At 41.8% G+C, this 19504-nt stretch overlaps 1 protein-coding gene across 1 annotated transcript in view; it reads right to left on the reverse strand.

Moving 5' to 3' along the window:
• Positions 1-4090: 4090 nt before the first annotated feature.
• Positions 4091-19504, reverse strand: part of MCF2 (MCF.2 cell line derived transforming sequence) — a 67608-nt gene continuing 52194 nt past the window's right edge. The window contains 8 exon segments of the mRNA XM_075538487.1: positions 4091-4248; positions 6261-6373; positions 11295-11358; positions 12430-12508; positions 13499-13591; positions 14307-14321; positions 16736-16957; positions 18564-18689. Coding sequence (XP_075394602.1) covers positions 4091-4248; positions 6261-6373; positions 11295-11358; positions 12430-12508; positions 13499-13591; positions 14307-14321; positions 16736-16957; positions 18564-18689 — 870 coding nt within the window.

Consider the following 19504-nt stretch of genomic DNA (forward strand, 5'->3'; position numbering starts at 1 on the left):
ATCATGATCCCAATTCCACCTTACAAATCCAGCTGGACTGGAGGATGTACACTGGCACAGATGAGAACTGGAAACACAGGGAATACAGGACAGATGAACCCCTCAGGTCCAGTGGTGAGAATGGTGATATCGGGAGGGTGGAGGGAAGGTGGGGTAGATAGGGGGAACCAATTACAAGGATCTACATATAACCTCCTCTCTGGAGGTCAGTCAACAGAAAAGTGGATGAAGGGAGATGCTGGACAGTGTAAGATGACAAAATAATAACTTGTAAATTATCAAGGGTTCATGAGGGAGGGGAAAACAGGGAGAGAGGGTGAAAATGAGAAGCTGATAGGGGTAGAGTGGAAAGCAGATGTTTTGAGGATGATGGCAACAAATGTACAAATGTGCCTGGCACAAGGGATGTATGTGTGGATACGCTTTGTACGAGCCACCACTAAAATGCTTTTTTTTAAATGTGCTTGACAGAATGGATGGATGGATGGTGTAAAGCCCCCAATAAAATCAATTCTAAAAAAACCAAGGTTCTGCAGAATCATCTTTATATCCGGTGCTATATAAAATCAAATGCATATGGATAAAATGTTGAGTGTGAAGTCAATAGCTGAACTAATATAAATAGGAGAACGTCACATAGCAAAGTATAGGGTCTGGCATAGTCATCCTTCAATATTTGATAAATTAATGACTTAGAGAACTAAATGGAATGTGATCTGCAGTCATTATGCAGCCCCAACGTATCCACTGGACCATCTAATTCAAAGGTAAGCCACAAAAGAAAATGCAGTGTCAGTGCATTTCAATCTTCAAAAGCCTCTTTCACTGGCCGAAGATGAACACACTGTCTAGTGAGCTATACAAGGCATGGCTCAGGCAATGAAAATGGGGGCCAGCACTGCAAAGAAATCTGATGTGTCTGCTTCTTGAGGAACCAAGCTTCCATTGACAGCCATGTGTGCCAGCTGGACACCATCACAGGCACGGGGACCATACTTACCTGACCCCCAGCATTCTCAGAGAGAAGCCAGATGGCATCTCTACTTCTATTAGGATGTCTTCTGAGGCACTCTTCCTGTAATCTGCCAGGGTTTCAACTTTTCCGGGAGACTGGACAGTTGTCTGGAGACATTATATTGCAAACCCCACTGCACAACCACGTGCATGCTTTGTGACCTAAAGATTTTGCACTTTACTTTCCGGATTCATGTGGTAACTGGAGCAATTTTGCAAGAGCCAACCAATATGGAGTAGCGAGGTGTGACAGGGAAGGACAAACAGACCAGGTACTGAGTTTGCCTACCAAATTACTTTTTATTTGAGAACAGAATGATAGCACGAAGGGTACAGAACATAATAGAATACAGCAATATAGTCACATGACTGAGTGAAGCATAAATTCAAAAAATAAGCATGGAAATCATGCTTTTGAAAATACTGTTATTAACAAATGACTCTAATGAACAATTATTCTTGGCACAGACAGAAGGCAAATGCCCTGAGCAAAGACACACGAATCCCTCAAAATGGTCTCCCGGGCTCGGCATTGGTATGCACAGATGAAAATAAAGGGCACAAAAGCTCCAAGGCCCATAGAAGAAGAGCACTAAAAGCATATTGTGCTTTACTTATTCTCAATAGTTCTACATCTCTCATTTTAACTTAAATATGTAATAAGCGAAATAATTCAAGGCACACATTGCGTTTAGTTACCATGTAGGTTGAGGGGAAAATAGGTAATACTTTTCAAATCTGAAACAAGACATTTTCCAGCAAAATCTCCAACACAGGGAATACACAATTATTAAATGAGTACAATTAAAATTTTTAAATTGTGAAAAGCAACAATCACATGTTGCAGATTCTTTGAATGTTCCTTGGAAATTAACCTGCGACCAACACCCCGATCATCTTTTGAGCAGTATTTGTGCTCCAGTACACTGGGGGGTAGGTAGCAAAGACGGCTTGTTCTTTAACACAGTCATTCCATCCAGGAAGGAGAGACAGCTCCCACATCCGCCTCAACAAAGGGAAGGGACACCCATCGCTTCTAAACTGTTCACTTGAGAACTTGAAGTACCAATGACAGATCTCCCCACTGTTTTTTCTTTCTTTTTGGTATGGAATGCACTGAATGTCTCTTTTTTAAAGTTTTTTTTTTAGGACTACAAATTAGGGAGGAGTGAGGCTAACAGCCTTTAAAAAAACTTGTCCCATCACCTAGGATTAAAGCATTTACCCGTTTTGCATATTTACTTCGCTTTCTAAAACTATAGCTAAGGGTGAAAAAATCTTACCTAAAATTAAATGACTTCTGAATATTCTCTGAGTAGGTCATCATCAAGAGCAAATACTGAAATTTCATCTGGCTTCCTCCAATGTTTTGCTCACACATCAACAACCACCCTCACCTCTCTCATCTGTGTGTGAAAGTAATTCAGGAAATCCAAGTTGTTTTCAGTCGTCTAGACCAGCAGTTCTCACAAAGTGTAGGAGGCACATCCTTCAGTGTTGCTAAAACACTTTCAAACTTTCCTAAGATAAAACCTATATTAAGACATCATTTGCCTTTCTCAATCTTTCTGACGAGCTTACAGTGGAATTTTCTAGAGGCTGCGTGACATACAATATGCCAAGAGAAAATTGCAAAAGCTGATATTAGAATCCAACTCGCTCCTTTAAGGCAGATATCATAGAGCTTTGCAAAAGAAATAACAATGTTCTTCTCGTGGAGACTCTTTTTTGAAAAGGGTAGTTTTTAAATAGGAACATTATTTATGTCAATTGACATATTTAAAAGAAAGAATCAGCTTCAATATATAAGTATGTGATATGGTATCAATTGATGCAACCCATGTAATCCAAAGCTCTTTGGGGTTCTCAATAAATGTTCTAATAATAATGTATTGTGATTCAAGTAAGGAGGCCAGGAGTTCAAAACCAAGGGAGAAAGATGAGACTTTCTGTTCCTGTAAGGAGTTACTTACTGTCTCAGAAACCCATCGGGGCAATTCTACCCTGCCCAATAGGGTTGCTATGAGTCAGAATCTATTTGATGGCAATGATTTGGGGTTTTTTTGAGTGTTTTCAGTGAAAAATGTAGTCAGCAAGTAACAATTTCTATACAACAATTTGGTTAGATTTGAGGGGATCTCAATTATTTTCCAGAATGTAAAGGATTTATGGGATTGAAAAATCTGAGAAGTGCCCTTCAATACAATGAACTCTGGGCAAATACCATACCAGCACTGAGCCTCCGTTTCCTCCTCTGTATATGGGAGATAATAAAGTCTGCTCCTTCTCACATTTATCAGGGTGGAAAGTCAAGGTGAAATCACTTGCTAAACTGTAGCAACTAAAGAAAAGTATCCTATGATCACTATTAGAAGAAAGCATGAGTTGTTATTTTTGGAAGAAAGCATTCCAGAGTTCAGATTCTGCAGCTTTATGATTTCTACGCCATCACTCCTTTCTGTCAAATTGAATCCTCCGGAGGAGGCAGCCTAGGAAGGAGCCTTCCCACTCTCTAAACTGATGGCTTCCGTGGGGACTTATCCCCCATCAGTTCTAACTCACCTCTGAGAACCTACTTCCTTTCGCCCTAAAACAATCTCTTGAAGTTTGACAAGGCCTTGCTGAGGCATAGCATCACGAGTACATTCTCGGAGAGGCTGTTAAGATACATGTCCCCGCCATGTTCTCAAAATCATGTTTCCTGTATAACATTGCTGGTGTCTTATGGTTTCCAACCTGGAATCAAAATGGATTTTGTTTGTTTAAGTACAGCTATAGCTTCGGGGTTCTCAGATTCTTATCTCATTGGCCTAGCTAGATGAAGAAGGCAGTGGTGAAACCCCAGGTAAAATCAAAGAGGTCCATTTGCAGTGACTTAGAACTGTTCATTATGCATCTCATCAAATCAGTGAGGACTTCGTGGGCGATGGAAACAGGTTCTACTTAAAAAGAGAAATCCTTAGCGATGTAGCGATGTATTAGAAATGACACTGGTTTCAAACTCTTTGGCCATGAAATGTAGCTAATGACACGTCAAGAATATGAAGCACTTTGCTCTTACATGCGCCCTATTATATCAGTAAGCCTGCCTCAAGGACTTTAGTTTAACTGTGCAACTACTAATCATCTGGGGCCTGTCTTCTCCATATTCTGTATAAGCAGAATAGAACATTTCCCTCGACCACTGCTGGGGTCCTTCAGAGGTTTCTGCGGAGGATGGCATCCCTGTGCAAACTGGAAGAAAAGAAATAGCGAATCACAGTGATAGCATGGTGCTGAATGACTGCAAGGAGAACAGACGAACTATGTAATAATCCAGGCTGGAGATGGCAGTGGCCCAATAAGGGTTTCTTTCTCTGAATAGTGAGATCTCCCGTTTTCCAATGGCTGACAGTTCAGAAAGGGCCTGGATTATCACTTGCTTTATTTTTTTAATTGTTTAAAAATGGGTGTTGGTGGGAAAGCTGTTAAGAAAAAAAATAAGTGAGGTGATTAGTTTAGATCCTATTTGTCCTTCTATCAGAACCTTCTCTCTTCCAAAGAGTCTTTCTAGTACATCCTTATGGGTTTTCCTCATCACACGCATACTACATTCTGCCTCATATTATACTGATTTTTTACTTGATTTACATTTCATACTGTGCAGAGATGCTGAATTATACACACATCTTTATACACTTCCTAAGGCCCTTATCTGCAGGAGGTACTTAATTTAAATATGAAGGAGCTTAAAAATTCATGGGAAAATTCCATTATCTTTCCTCTTCATAAACTTTTTTTAAGTGTGTGTGTGTGTGTGTGTGTGTGTGTGTGTGTGTGAAATTGATTAGGGGCAATGGATGACAAATTGGGCTGGTAATGTTGGTAATGTCAAGATCAGCTACTTGAACTCACAGGGGAAAAATGAAACTGTCTGCTCCCATAATGATATCCAGCTTCAGAAACCTGAGTGAGCAGTTTTATTTACTCTGTCCTCTCAGATCCCTATATGTCAGGATTGATTTGATGGCCATGGCTTATTTCACTGATTGGGATTAAGCAATCAAATGAAGGGGAGAAGGAACAGAATCTCATCCTGGACACACTACATGGTTCACACAGCCTGCTGAAAGTCACCTTAACGTTCCTTGGCTTGCTTTGCTCATATGTAAAATGAAGCCAAAAACATATTTGACTCTCTCCTGAGAACGCAGAGGATTCAAGCACTGTGACCTTGGGATGTTGACCTGAAAATTGCGCATGCTTGTCATTACTTGTTTCTCCTTAACTAATGGGGACATCTTCCACATAAGGGCCCTCGTTTTAAGTGTTGAGGTTCACAGGCTACCTATGTTAGGCATTTCTCAGGGTCGTGTGTGCATGCACTTGTTCCCAGACTTGTTTCTGTGACCCGGCTATCACAGCACCTGACACTTTTCATTTTCATTGCCTGTGGAATTGCCTTTCACACAGCCTGGCTTTATGGGAATGGCCGCTGAGTGTGCATTAATTAGACTGTCTACCCAGATTTTTGCACAAGTACCAGTAGATTGTGTTGTATTATTTGTTGAATTAAAGTGTTTGAAATCAATCACTCTGAATGGCACAATTTGCCAAAGGAAAAAAAAAAACAAGTTGTCCAGCTACTAGTGACTGTTCTGGATTCATTAAATGCATGGCAAGTGACATAAGCACTCTTTGGAATCACTCCTAAATTAAAACCAAACCCATTGCCATTGAGTTGATTCAAACTCCTAGTGACCCTAGTGGACAGACAAGAATGGCCCCAGAGGGTTTCCAAGGCTGTCCATCTTGATGGAAGCAGATTGCCACATCTTTTTCACATGGAACAGCTGGGGGTTCAAAGGACTAGCTTTTCAGTTCATAGCAGAGCACTTAACCACTGTGCCACCACATCTCCTTCTTGTATGTGTTTTATTCATCTCTGTATCGCCCACAGCAAGGGCTCAAACTTGAGTTTGCCTCAGCATTGCCTGAGTTTCTGATTCCAACGGTCTAGAATTAAGCTGGAGAATTTGCCTAACAGACCATGCTGATGGGTTCCAGGGATGCCGCTTAGATGACTATGGCTCTACATTGGCCAACAGAATGGCTTGCACATGTACCGTAAGTTATAAACGCCTTTTAGAAATGGGTGGGCGTCATTTTGTCTCATACAAAACCATAGGCAGATTTTCCAAATTAATACTGGTAGATGAAAGTGGGCACAGCCATGATGCTTAGCTGTGGATGAGCAGTGTACATACCTCTGCTTGCTTCGGCCTGAACTGGCATAATTCCTTCATTGGTCTCCGCGGCCGCAGCACCGACATGTATGGATGCAGTCGCTTCGGTGATTCCAGAACTTCCTTTTTGCTTTCTGAAATAGCAAATAGGGAAATAAAGGAAGCTGTGGTACAGTCTAAACTGAATAAGAAAGTTAAAATGATATTTCTTTCACCAAGGAATGCCATGTCTTATGAACACGCCTTGAGAATCCATTCAAATAGAATTGATATCCTATTTAAGTCCATGTGATTATAGTTCATAATGCAAAAAAAGTATAAACTCTAACATCCTAGCCAAAAGGTCCTCTTTAATGGTCAATGGGGGAAAAAAATCTATCTACTAAATCATAAAGGGAAAAAAGGCCAAAATGGATATCAAAAGGAACCCAGAAAGCTGCTCTTGAATATAGAGTGGCTAAAGCAAAAGGAGGAAATAATAAGGGACAAAGCTGAACCAAAGATTTCAAAGGGCAACTGAAAGAGATAAAGTACACTATCATAATGACATGTGCAAAACCCTGGCGGAGGTAGAGAGCGAAAGGAGAAGACCCATTCAGCATTCCTTAAGCTGAAGCAATTGAAGGGAAACACCCTCAAGTCTCTATCTGAATTACTGATTCTAAGGGAAAATTATTGAACAATACAAGAAGCATCGAAAGCAGATGGAAGGAATACACAGAGTCATTGTGGCAGAAAGAATTGGGTAGCATGTGATCAAGAAATGATGGTACTAAATAAAGAAGTCCAAGCTGTACTAAAATTGTTGGTGAAAAGTAAGTCTCCAAGAATTGACAAAATACCCACAGATGTTTCAAGCAACAAATGCAACGTTGGAAGGACTCACTCTTCTATGTTAAGAAATTTGAGAGACAGTGGCCTGGTCAAATATTGAAGCATATCCTTAATATAAACCACAATTTTTTAAACTGAAGACAATTTAAAAGAATTTCCAGCAGTACATAAAAAGGAAACAGTAGAACTGCATGATGGATTCAGAACAGGTTGTGGGAGGAGGGCTATCATTGTGATGGCAGATGGAGGTTGGCTGAAAGAAGAAAATCTAAGAAAAAATGTTTACCAGTGTTTCTGTGATTATTCAAAGGCATTTGATTGTGTGGATCTTCCCAAACTATGGATAACATTGTAAAGAATGGTTATTTCAGAACACGTCACTGAACTCATGTAGAACCGGTACATGTATTGAGAGGCAGTTGCTTAAACAGAACAAGAATGTTGGACAAACAACCCCCCAAAAGTATACGATTTGAAAAAGAAGTTAATATCACGATTGGAGGAATAATCAACATCCTGTGAAGTACAGATGCCAAGACCTTGCTTACTGAAAGAAAGAGATGACTTGAGGCACTCATTGATGAAGCTCAAAGACTACAGTCATTCAGTATGGATTACAGACAAAAATCATTACAAGTGGACCAATAAGCAACATCATGATAATTAGTGAAAATATCAAAGTTGTCAACAATTACATTTTACTTGTATACACAATCAATGCCAATGAAGAAATATTTAAGAAATCAAACAATGTTATCACATCGGGCAAATCTGGCGCCAAAGAATTCTTAAAAGTGTTATAAATCAAAGATGTCACTTTGAGGACTAGGATGTGCCTGACCAAAGCCAAGGTATTTTCTTTCACGTCACATGCATGTGAAAGCTGGCCAAAGGATAATTATTGCACTTGAATTACATTTTTGGTGAAGAATGTTAAATAGACTACAACGTGCCAGAAGAACAAACAAGTCTGTTGTGGCAGTTACATAATCGTTTGTCAATTTGAGAGGATTAAGAGGGAAGGGGTGGAGTTTAGTCTGTCAATCAGGTGGCAGCTTGATGACCTCATTTGGAGGCACTAAGGAGTTAAAAGCTCGCTTTAGGTGGGACACAGGCTCACTCCCTGGGAGACATTGCAGCTGACAGGACACATGGAGTTACGCTAGTGCCCTGAGCTGGAGGAGCCACTTGGACACTGCTGCCAGCACTGAGATGCTTACACCACCACTGGATTCACAAGACTTCCCACTCACTGGCCTGTGATCTTCCTGTATTTGGTGTCATTGCATGCATTTCCTGAGACTGAATAGGACTTTGATTGATAATGGACATATGGGCTAATATTGGACTTATGGACTTGATCTGGACTGGGCTGGGATGTTTTCTTAATGTGCAATTACTCTTTATATAAAGCTCTTTCTTATACACATATGGGTGTCTATGAATTTGTTTTTCTAGTCAACCTTGGAAGAAATCCAATGCTCTTAGAAGTAAGGAGAATGAGACTTTGCCTCACAAACTTTGAACATGTTATTAGGATGGACTGGTTCCTGGAGAAAAACACCACTGTTTGGTTAAGACCAATGAAAAAGAGGAAAACTTTCAACAAGATGGACTGACTCAGTGACTGCAACAATGGGCTCAAGCACAGCAATGATTGGGATGGAGGAGGATCAGGCAGCATTTCACTAATTGTCCATACGGTTGCTATGAGTGGGAATGAACTATATGGCACCTAACATCAACATCTAAGGAAGTTACGTTGTGTAAAATTCTCCTTGTTCTACAGATTAACTTTAGTGCTGGATTAGGTAAAATGTGTGTAAATGAGGATGAAACCTTAAACAAATTCATATTGTTGTACCTGTGTCAGCTATTACTAAGTCAATCACCACATCAAATCTAAAGTCTTTACACATATGATTTTTAAAAGGATCCTCAGTAGCATAGTGCTCAGCTCCCAACCAAAAGGCTGGCAGTTCAAACTCACCAACCACTCAGAAGGCAAAAGACGTGACCTAAGAAACCTCATGGGGTCATTCTACTCTGTTCTGTAGTGTGGTTGTGAGTTGGAATTAACACAATGGAACAAAACAACAACCCAAGACACCAGATGAAGCAACAAACATTTTTTGGAATTTTTTTTACATTTTATTAGGGGCTCATACAACTCATCACAATCCATACATATACATACATCAATTGTATAAAGCACATCCATACGTTCTTTGCCCTAATCATTTTCAAAGCATTTGCTCTCCACTTAAGCCCTCTGCATCAGGTCCTCTTTTTTTCCCTTCCTCCCCCCTCCCCCCTCCCTCATGAGCCCTTGATAATTTATAGATTGTTATTTTGTCATATCTTGCCCTATCTAGCGTCTCCCTTTCCCCCCTTCTTAAAGGAGACATGCACTGAAAACAAAACTAGGGTTTCTAGGAAGCCATTCCGGAATTCCTGCAGCCATGCACATGCCACAGCAGCCCATTTCTGGGCCAGGATTTGGGGACCCGCGTGGGGACTCTTTCTGAAGCTAAAGGTCCCAGTGGAAACTCCCCTTTTAGAATGCCCGGAGACAGAATGGAGGAGGCAGTGGCGGTCAGTAGAATTCTCACCTTCCACGTAAGCGATCTGGGGTCCTCCTGGCCAATGCACCTCATATGCAGCCTCTATCTGACAGTGGAGGCTTGACTGTTGTTATGATACTAACCAGGTTTCAGCAGAACTTTCAGACCAAGAAGAAAGGCCTGCTGATCTACTTCTGAGAATCTGCCAAAGACATCCTACGAGTCTGATTTATAAGACATCATAGGGATGGGCAGGACTGGGCAGCATTTCTTTGTGCATGGAACCACTATGACAAACAAAACAACCAAACCTCCCTGCCATCGAGTCCATTCTGATTTGTAGCAACCCTAAAAATGGGGTAGAACTCCTCCCCCCTCCCCCACCCTATCCCCGTGGGTTTCCAAGACTGGAACTCTTTATGGGAGTAGAAAGCTTTGCATTTCTCCCAAAGAGCTGCAGGTGGTTTTGAATTGCTGACTGTGGTAGTTACATCATCTGGTGCCAATTTGAGACTTAAGAGTGAAGGAGTGGAGGTTTGCCTGTCAATCAGGTTGCAGCTTGATGACCTCATTTGGAGGCGCTAAGGAGATAAACAGTTCACTGGAGGCAGGACACAGGCTCACTCCCTGCAAGATATGCTTGCTAACAAGACACATGGAGCTTTGCTAGAGCCCTAGACCTGAAGGAGCCACATGAAGAGACCCCTGCCAGTGCTGAGACGCCGCTACTGCCACAGGATCCACAACTTTCTACCCACTGGCCAGTGATCTTTCTGCATTCAGCGTCATTGCATATGTTGTCTGAAGAGAACTTTAAAGATTGGTATTTGGTATCGGACATATGGGCTAATATCGGATTTATGGACTTGATCTGGACTGGGCTGTCATGTTTTCACAATCTTCAATTGCTCTTATAGATAAAGCTCTTTCTTATACATATATGGGTGTCTATGAATTTGTTTCTCTAGTCAACCGGGACCAACACACTGACCTTGCTGTCAACAGCCTAACATCTACGATTACACCACCAGCCCTCCAGGAGTTGCTGACCATTCAACACGAGCTAACCACAACAGAGGCAGACTACAAAGACCCCCATCTCTAAACTAGCTGCAGAGCTGGTTTAGAGACTTCGTGGTTTTGTCCAGGGACAGTTCCCTCTGCGGATCATCATGTCCATACTCCCCAAGACAGGAAAAAGTCCAACTCAGCCGCAACAGGTCTCTATCAAAGGACCACACAACCGAGCCAGTGACACTGCAGACAGCCAGGGCTTCATCGACCCTGTTTGCATATTCTTAGAATTCTGCTTCTCCATTCAGATGGGAAGTGACCAAAAATAGGAGAAAGCCATAATTATAGCCACCTTTACTCCATATGCAATACCCCGCTCTCCCCCTAATCCCTCAGGGTATTGTAAGAACCAAGTTTAAAAGCCAGCTCCAACTATTGCATGAACAAAAGGGTAGCTGTTAGGGACTATTAGACAGCAAGGATAAGGCTAGAACTGACAAAATTATGCGTTTATAGAATTGGATGGATTACTGCTAAAATGGTGGGTAGAGTTTGTCAGAGATACTTCAATTATATTGTTTCATGTCAGCTACAGAAAACCAAAGATTGAGAACATTTTTCTCCTTAGGGAAAACTCACTTACTCATTCTGCTTAAGGGAAAGCAGCCCCTGGCCTGCCATCTGATTCTGTTGCTCCCGTTTTTTAACTGTAAAATATAACAGAACGTATTATGTATCAGTCAAAAGTTAGTCTTCTTACTTCCTTGAAAGCTAATGCCTTAATACACCATTCCCATTCAAGAATTCAAGATAACCTGCACTGACCTGAAATAACCTGAGAGAGACCAGTCTGAATTTGGGTTCGGCAAAGGCTGAAGCCACATTAGTCAAGAAATGCATGTTTAGAACTAGATCTGAGTTTACCAAGCCATGATGCCTGGCAAGCATAAGCAGAGCTGCCTTATGGCAAGAAGTTGCAAATAACACAGTCAATTGACTGCATCTGCATTGACCTGCTTCTCAATGACTTTTCAATCAAGCTTGTGTTCATTCTCCCAAATGGTTTTAAACAGCAGCCTGAATCTTGATTAATTTACCAAATTCTCTCCTTATAAATTGTAACGAAGTACAGGCAGTTCTCAGGTTGTGACTCTATGGCTTATGGGCAACTCTTATTTGCCCTTTAATGGTATCTAAATTTGAAACAATTTAATCAAGCTTATTTACAACAAATACTTCACCGTAATCACCTTCACTTGCTGCACATGCTGCCTTTACATCACTGGAAAGATGTTGAGTCTGTGCACTAAACCTGTTCTGATTCGCCGTGTTCTGATGCGGAATTCCCAAGCCTGTCCGTCTGGAAAGGAGCAGACAGCTCCATCTCTCTTCCTCAGAGCGCTCTGTGGGTTTGAGTGGCCGCCTTGCAGTTAGCAGCCCAACACCTCACACTGAGGTTAGCAATGTCCCCGTGCTTCTTTTCCTTGTATTTCAGGTACACCTACCCCTATGGGTTTCTGCGACTGTCACTCACTACAGAATCCATTTGATGGCACTGAGTTTGGGTGTTATTGCTTGTTTATAACCAGGCGAATAAGAACCAGCTGCATCAGTTCTGACTTACAAATTCCACTGAAAACCGTAATGATCCAGTAAGGAGCTGATCCCAAGGATGGCCTGGGACTATCAGCTCCATTCTCTATAGTTGGCCACAAAATCTGAACCAATGTGCTCTCGCACTGTACTTCTGGTTCTGAATAATTCATGCTTACATTTACCTGCGAAGAATTCCTGTTGGTCCAACAAAATGTTTCTTATTTCTTTTAGCCATCCCATCTTCACGTCCATGTTTGGAGCCTGCCAATTTAAAAAGAGTACAGGTGACATTTTAAAAGGAGGATGTTTATCATGCAACAACCTCCATTAAAACCAAGGAAACATGCTCGACTACCTAGAACCTTAGTTTCCCTTTATAATCCTTTGAAACTTAACATCCCAAAGCAGCAAATCAGTAGAGTAGGTGAAGTGTAGCCCAATCCATTTGGAAATGGCCCACAAAGAAGGAAGTAACAACACTGAGCACAGGTAAAACATACTTTCACTTTGCTTGGGGCTTTTGTTGTTTGCCCCTCATGAAAGTTTGTTAAAAGTGTAAATCTTAACATTAGAACTCCCTTTGAACGCATTTTGATTTGATTCTAGTTTTTTATTAGTCTCTGCTTTCTTTGTGATTAAGGTTTTTCTGTTTTATTTGGTCATTGTTGCTGGGTCCTTTTATGGGTTTTGTCTTTGTTTTGTACCCCTTTCTGTATAAAGAAGTCAGGATGGGTGGATCTAGGAAGACAGCAATAGGATCACTACATCCCTGGTGGCATGGAAGGAGTGGGGGAGAAATGGGGAGGCAACAGCGATGGGTACAAGGAAGAAAATGTTGACTGTGGCGAGGATGGCACAACCCTTCTTAATATGATGGAACTATTGAGTTATATGATATTGTTTTTAAAAAAGTAAATCCTTTCATGTTTCATTTTGGCAAAATAGCGTAAGCGCTACTGTGGTTGGAAAGGCAACCTATTTACAGAAGCCGTTGAGTGACAGGTGATAGAGTGAAAGGTTCCTAAAATAGTATCCCAAATGGTATAACAAGCATTTGAGGTTTAACAAAGAAAATAGCAGAAATGAACCCAAACCACGCAACCATCTTTTTATGGATTGCAGCCATCAAGTACAGTATGAAACAAAAGAAACACTGAGCATTGTAAACAGATATCAAAATATGTTTGCCAGTTGACACTTCTGAATCGTAAAGCAGGTTATGGCATCTGGAATAAACAGTCAATGTCCAACCTGGAGAATGTAAACGTCTTCCTTTCCACTGCCCCAGAGTTCAAACTTGCGGCCATCTCCTTTAACGTACTCCGTGATTCCAACTTCATTTATCTGCAACACAGGAGTGAGTATTTTCTTGAGTGTTTTCTTTTGAGCATGAAATTATACTACATGCACTTCAGCATCGTCTATGTGAAACTGAATTGCTCGCTTGGGCAAAAAATAGGCATTTTGTCGTCCGTGAGTAGAAAATAACAAGTGCAATCATTTACAAGAATATTTAAATGTTGTCACCACACTCATGCCATGCTTCTTCCAGTGCTATGATTCGGCACATGCAAGTCTTTCGTGCAAGGTTGATTTCTGCTATCAGTGAACAATGTGGTGTGAGGAGGCTTCAGAAAGTGAGTGGGAAAATGGAAAAGTGAATGGAATTTTTCCATGAACTTTTAAAAGCCCCCTAGCATTAACCCCAAGGAGCCTTGATGGCGTCGTGGCTACGTGTTGGGCTGATACGGCAAGGTCACCAGTTTTAAACCACCAGCCACTCCACGGGAAAAGAAGCAAACAGCCTCATCTTTTTACAGCAAAGTGACTGGTGAGCTCAAACTACTGACCTTGCGGTTAGCAGTTCAATGCGTAGGTCACTATGCCGACAGGGCTCTATCCTGTCCTAGCAGGGTTGCTATGACTAGAACTCACCGTGATGGTGTGGGCTGTTTGTGAAAAGTCATACCTAAATTACATGAAATGGCTATTTTAATAATTATTTAACAAGCTGGTTAATATTCCAATTTATTCCCTCGATAGAAGTACAGCCCACCACTTACCAGCAATGTGACTTTGAGTGAGTTACTGACCTCGTTGTGCTTCATTTTCCACCATGGTTACAATGGGAATAATAATAGCAGTGTTTCATTCACGGAAAGTTGCTATGATCAGTAAATGAGTTCATAATGGTATTTGTAAGCACTCAGAACACTCCGTGGCACAGAGCACCATCTGCATGCGTGTTTGTTTATTTGAAAAGAGAAGAAGGTAATGTATGAACAGAGGAAATGGGAAAAAGTCCCATCTCTCCATCTAATTTTAACTGTGACTACAAAACTTTTCTTTAGTCAACTTTAAATATAGTTCATCCATATCCTAAACTATTATCTACTGCCTTCAACTTGATTCCCAACTCATAGCAAACCTATTGGGCAGAGTTCCTGAGGCTTTACCCCTTCACGGGAAGAGACAGCCTCACCTTTCTCCCAAAGATGGGTGGTGGGTCCGAACTGCTGACCATGCAGGTAGCAGTCCAACACATAACCACATACGCCACCCAAAAAAAACCATACCAATCTTATTGCCACAAAGTCAATCCCAACTCAGAGTGACCCTATACGACAAGGTAGAACTGCTCCTGTGGAAGTAGAAAGCCTCATTTTTCTCCTGAGAAGTAGCTGGTGGTTTCTAACTGCTGACCGTTTGGTTAGTAGCTCAAAGCATAACCCATTGTGCCACCAACGGAATTTCCATTGGCCTTAGTGGCATCAACAGTTTCCTTCCCCAGCAATCCTGGTCTAAAACCTTGCTGGCGTCGCTGATGACTTTTCTTTTTTCTTTTAAAGATATGAGGCATTATTGTGGGACAATAAAGCCTCATATCCTTAAGACCAATTGGACAGATTATCTTCTTTCAAATATCATAGATTACTTCTTGCCTGTATCTAGCAAGTCAGCCAGTCCAACTATTTTCTAGTCAAATATTTCTCACGCCTGTCCCAGCCCTGTTTCTATGGTGATCTTTGTCATTTGTAGTCTTCTGACTTCATTCCTTCATACCAGGCCCTCTTAAATATAATGTTATCTGGAAACATTTTCTGGCTGTGCCCATCACTGTGATAAACTAAAGATCCATGAAAAATCCATACCAACCAGAAAGCCTACATTCAGCATCCACAATGGCCACCCCACAAATAAAACTGCATCAAGTGGATTTCACTAAAGTATGCCTACATTCAACAAAGAAAGATAAAGTACCTTTCCCAAGAAAGAGGCATAGATTGCGAATCCATTGTTCTCCAGGAATGTTTATCAGAGACCTAAATGTCCCCTGGAGATGTCTGGCCTAGGGGTAGACTGCTCATCACAAAGGAGCAAAGGGGCATTTTGAAAACAGAGTTTGAGAGAAGCTGTGGGGGGTGGGGGGGGGTAGATGTAGGAGTGGCTCAAGGACCTGACCCTAAGACAGGGGCCCAGGAGGAAGAGCTTTGGGTCCCTAAATCCATAGAGTGATTCCTAGGCAGGGCTTGCAGATCCAGTGCTGCCTTAGCAGAAATGCCCCATGCCTATCTCAAGAGCCCTAGAGACTCTGTGGTGGGCTGCTATCCTAAAGGTCAGCTGTTCAAAACCACCAGCTGCTTCACAGGAGAATGACAGTCTTGGGAATCCACAGGGGCAGTTCAACCTAGTTCTACAGGGTTGCTATGAGATGGAATTCACTCAATGGCAGAGAGATTTTCTTTTGTTGTTGTTTTCTTTTTATTTTATTTTGGCTATTTCAGGAGAAATTATCTCATCCTCTTCATTAAAACCAGTTGCTCTGGGGATGGCTCTACAGAAGGGGCCTGAAGTGCTTCCGCTTCCTGTCAGTGTATTCCCACCTGCTTGTTGGTATCCCTTCCTCCTGCCCTCCCGTTATCCATTTGAACTGATGACAAGGAAAAACAAACTTTTCCTCTTTTTCTCTCCTGCACCATGAGCACTCCTGCCTGTCAAGCCCTGGAAGGCCACCCAGTCTCACTGGTGGTGGATTAAGAGTGTGCCAACAGAGATCCCTGGGGCTCAGCTAGGACCCTGGCAGCCTGCCTTGGGGACAGAGTGAGGGAAAAAAGGATGGGAACACTCAAGCCTTCAACTGGCTCCCTAGCTCATTCATTCACTCTCTCCTTACAAGCTGGCAATCGCTGCTTTACCTCCTTTCTAGATTAGCGTTCGATGTCTTCTAAAGGACGGGATGTGTGGCTAAAGGAGAAAAATCCTCTCTTGGATGGAAAAGTACTTCAACCCTGTGTGTGGTGAATATAACCCCACACCACAAACATATACACATATACACACGGGATATCCGAGGCGGGCAGCAAGCAGCTCATGGAAAAATTCCAGTATCTTTTCATTCCATGTTTCCATCCAAGTTTGAAGCCTCCATATGTATCCACACACACGCACACACAACACTATTATATGACATCACTCAAATGAACTCACATCCAAATATTTTTTAAAACTGTAAGATGGAAGTCTCTCAGAGCCTTCTCCGCCTTCCATGCGCTTCTTACAAAAAAGGATGCCTTTCTCATACAAGAAAAGGACACGCTGCATTGGCTTAAATCGAGCCAAATCCTTCATTTTGGTAGCCCCTTTCCGGTGTCCCATCCAGACACTAAATGGGCCTTGCATGATCATCTTGCCCAGGTCGTTCAAATTTCCCTGCAACAGAAATCAGGAGTCATTAGACCAGGCAGCGCTTCACTCAGCTCTCTGACATCTGCATTGTAGTGTCGCACTGGAGCCATTAAAACCCCGAAGCATAAACGGTAGCATCTCAACAACTTCAATTACTAAGACTTTTTCATTTCAAACACACTATGTGTTACAAATGTATGAAATCACTGTGTGGGGGGTGGATATAGGAGAAACTCCATCTCCCTTGCTTTTGGCCTTCTTGTGAGAAGTCTGTCCGCTGGAGTAACATGCTCCACCTCTTTCTCAATTCTGATTGGTGGATGTCAGATGGCAGTCCAAACTTCCCCCCACCACCACACCCGCTGTGGGTGGAGGTAATCTGTTAAAAAGGCCACCACCTCTGAAGATTTGATCCTTTTCTTCCTCTTCTATATGCTGGACTGGGGGAAGCCTGCATGGACTAGAGGTTATATGTTGGGCTGCTAACCTCAAGGTTCTGCAGTTTGAAACAACCAGCGGCTCCCTTCAAAACAGGTGAGGCTTGCTGGTTCCCTAAAGAGTTCCTGTCTCAGAAACTCACGGGGCAGTCCTATCCTGTCCTGTAGGGGCGCTATGAGTCAGAATCCACTCGATGGCAGGGAAAAGAGATGCTAGACTAGACAAAACAGCCATCCCAATTCTACCTGACAAATCTGGATAGAGCAGAGGATGTACACTGGTACAGATCGGAACTGGAAACACAGGGAATCCAGGGCGGATGATCCCTTCAGCACCAGTGGTGAGAGTGGTGACACTGGGAGGGTGGAGGGAAGGTGGAGTAGAAAGGGGGAACCGATTACAAGGATCTACATATAACCTCCTCCCTGATGGATGGACACAGAAAAGTGGGTGAAGGGAGATGTCGAACAGTGTAAGATATGACAAAATAATAATACTTTATACATTATCAAGCATTCATGAGGGCAGTGGGAATGGGGAAGGAGGGGAACAAATGAGGAGCTGATACCAAGGGCTCAAGTAGAAAGCAAATGTTTTGAAAATGATGATGGCAACAAATGTACAAATGTGCTTGACACACAATGGATGTATGTACGAATTGTGATTAAGAGTTGTACGAGCCCCCAATAAAATGAGTAAAAAAAAAAAAAGAACTAAATATTCATGAAATAGGGTGAGAATTAAGTAAGAGCTCCAAACCCACTCATTTGTCTATGGACTTCTCTATTTCATATATTTTTTCTGTACTGAATTAATTTCATTTATAGATTTTCTTATAATTCCCTTTGTTGTTGTTTCATGTATTTACTAATCACTATGCCATATGAATTATATGCCAATAAAACTGTAGGAAGGAAAAAAACAGCATTGGAGGATGGTCTGTCTCCGGAACAGACCCAAACATGCCTTCAGGCAGAAGTCCCCAGGTCTAGACTCCAGCACAGGCACTGGGGACAATGGGAACATTGCAAATCTATCAGGGTCAGAAACCAATTCTCCACTTGGCATTAGCATAATAGCCCCATTCGGTCGGCTCTCCCAGCACCTTCTTTCTCACCGGTTCCAGGAGGGGGAAGGGGATGTTGACAGGTTTCCCCACCCCAAATCCCAACAACTCAGAGGATTTACATACGTCATATCCGGTTACTGCTATCTGATGCATGGAGTCATTCACTGACTTCAGTAATTCCAGCATTGAGTCCAGCGCTTCCTTTAATTGCTCAGTCCCTTCACAGTCTTTGCTATATTTTAATAGATCCTGTCATTGGAAACCAGGGATGGATGTCATATTAGGTGGTTATTAATAACTGGATTAAAATAATTAATTTTTGCCTCATATACATTCAATGAAGAACTCAAAGATAACATCACTTTTTTTGAGTACGTAAGTCCCTGCATTATGAACAAGTTCTGGTCTTGAGTCTTCAAGTCAAATTTGCACATAAGTGGGAACAATTATGTATGGTTCATATTCAACATCAAGTTAGGCACATGTGTGTCTCAGTGTACCTTTATAGTGTACACATCTATACATAAAGAGTTTTTCACAGCACTTCCAGGCATACTGAAACATCTTTAACAATACAATAAAATAATAAGTTTTGATGCATGTCCCAATGTAGCCCTCGAAGTACTATCCATTTGTTACTACAAAACACTACATGTACCCCCACCCACGTTTAATATAATTGGCTTTGCAGGAGATGATGTAACTCCAAGTTGTAGGTAACCCAAGGATTTCCTGTAATTTCACTTATGTGTTCTTTGTTACATTAATACTGTATCTAAAATCAATGTGGAAATTGGAGAAGCAAAAGTGACAAAACAATATAAAGCGAAGGGCATTCAATGCTTTTGAACTGGGGGAAAAAAGAGTATTAGGACACACTAGGGATTTGTTTTAAAAGGAATTATACATATGACTGTGCAAATGGTTAATGTGTTCAACTGATAACTGAAACATTGCTGATTGAGCCCATCCAAAAGTGCCTGGCAAGAAAGACCTGGTGATCTACTTCCCCCAAACCAGCCATTTAAATCCACCCTATGGAACACAGTTCTAAGCTGACAACC

The sequence above is a fragment of the Tenrec ecaudatus genome, chromosome X (assembly GCF_050624435.1).
Source record: "Tenrec ecaudatus isolate mTenEca1 chromosome X, mTenEca1.hap1, whole genome shotgun sequence".
NCBI lineage: Eukaryota > Metazoa > Chordata > Mammalia > Afrosoricida > Tenrecidae > Tenrec > Tenrec ecaudatus.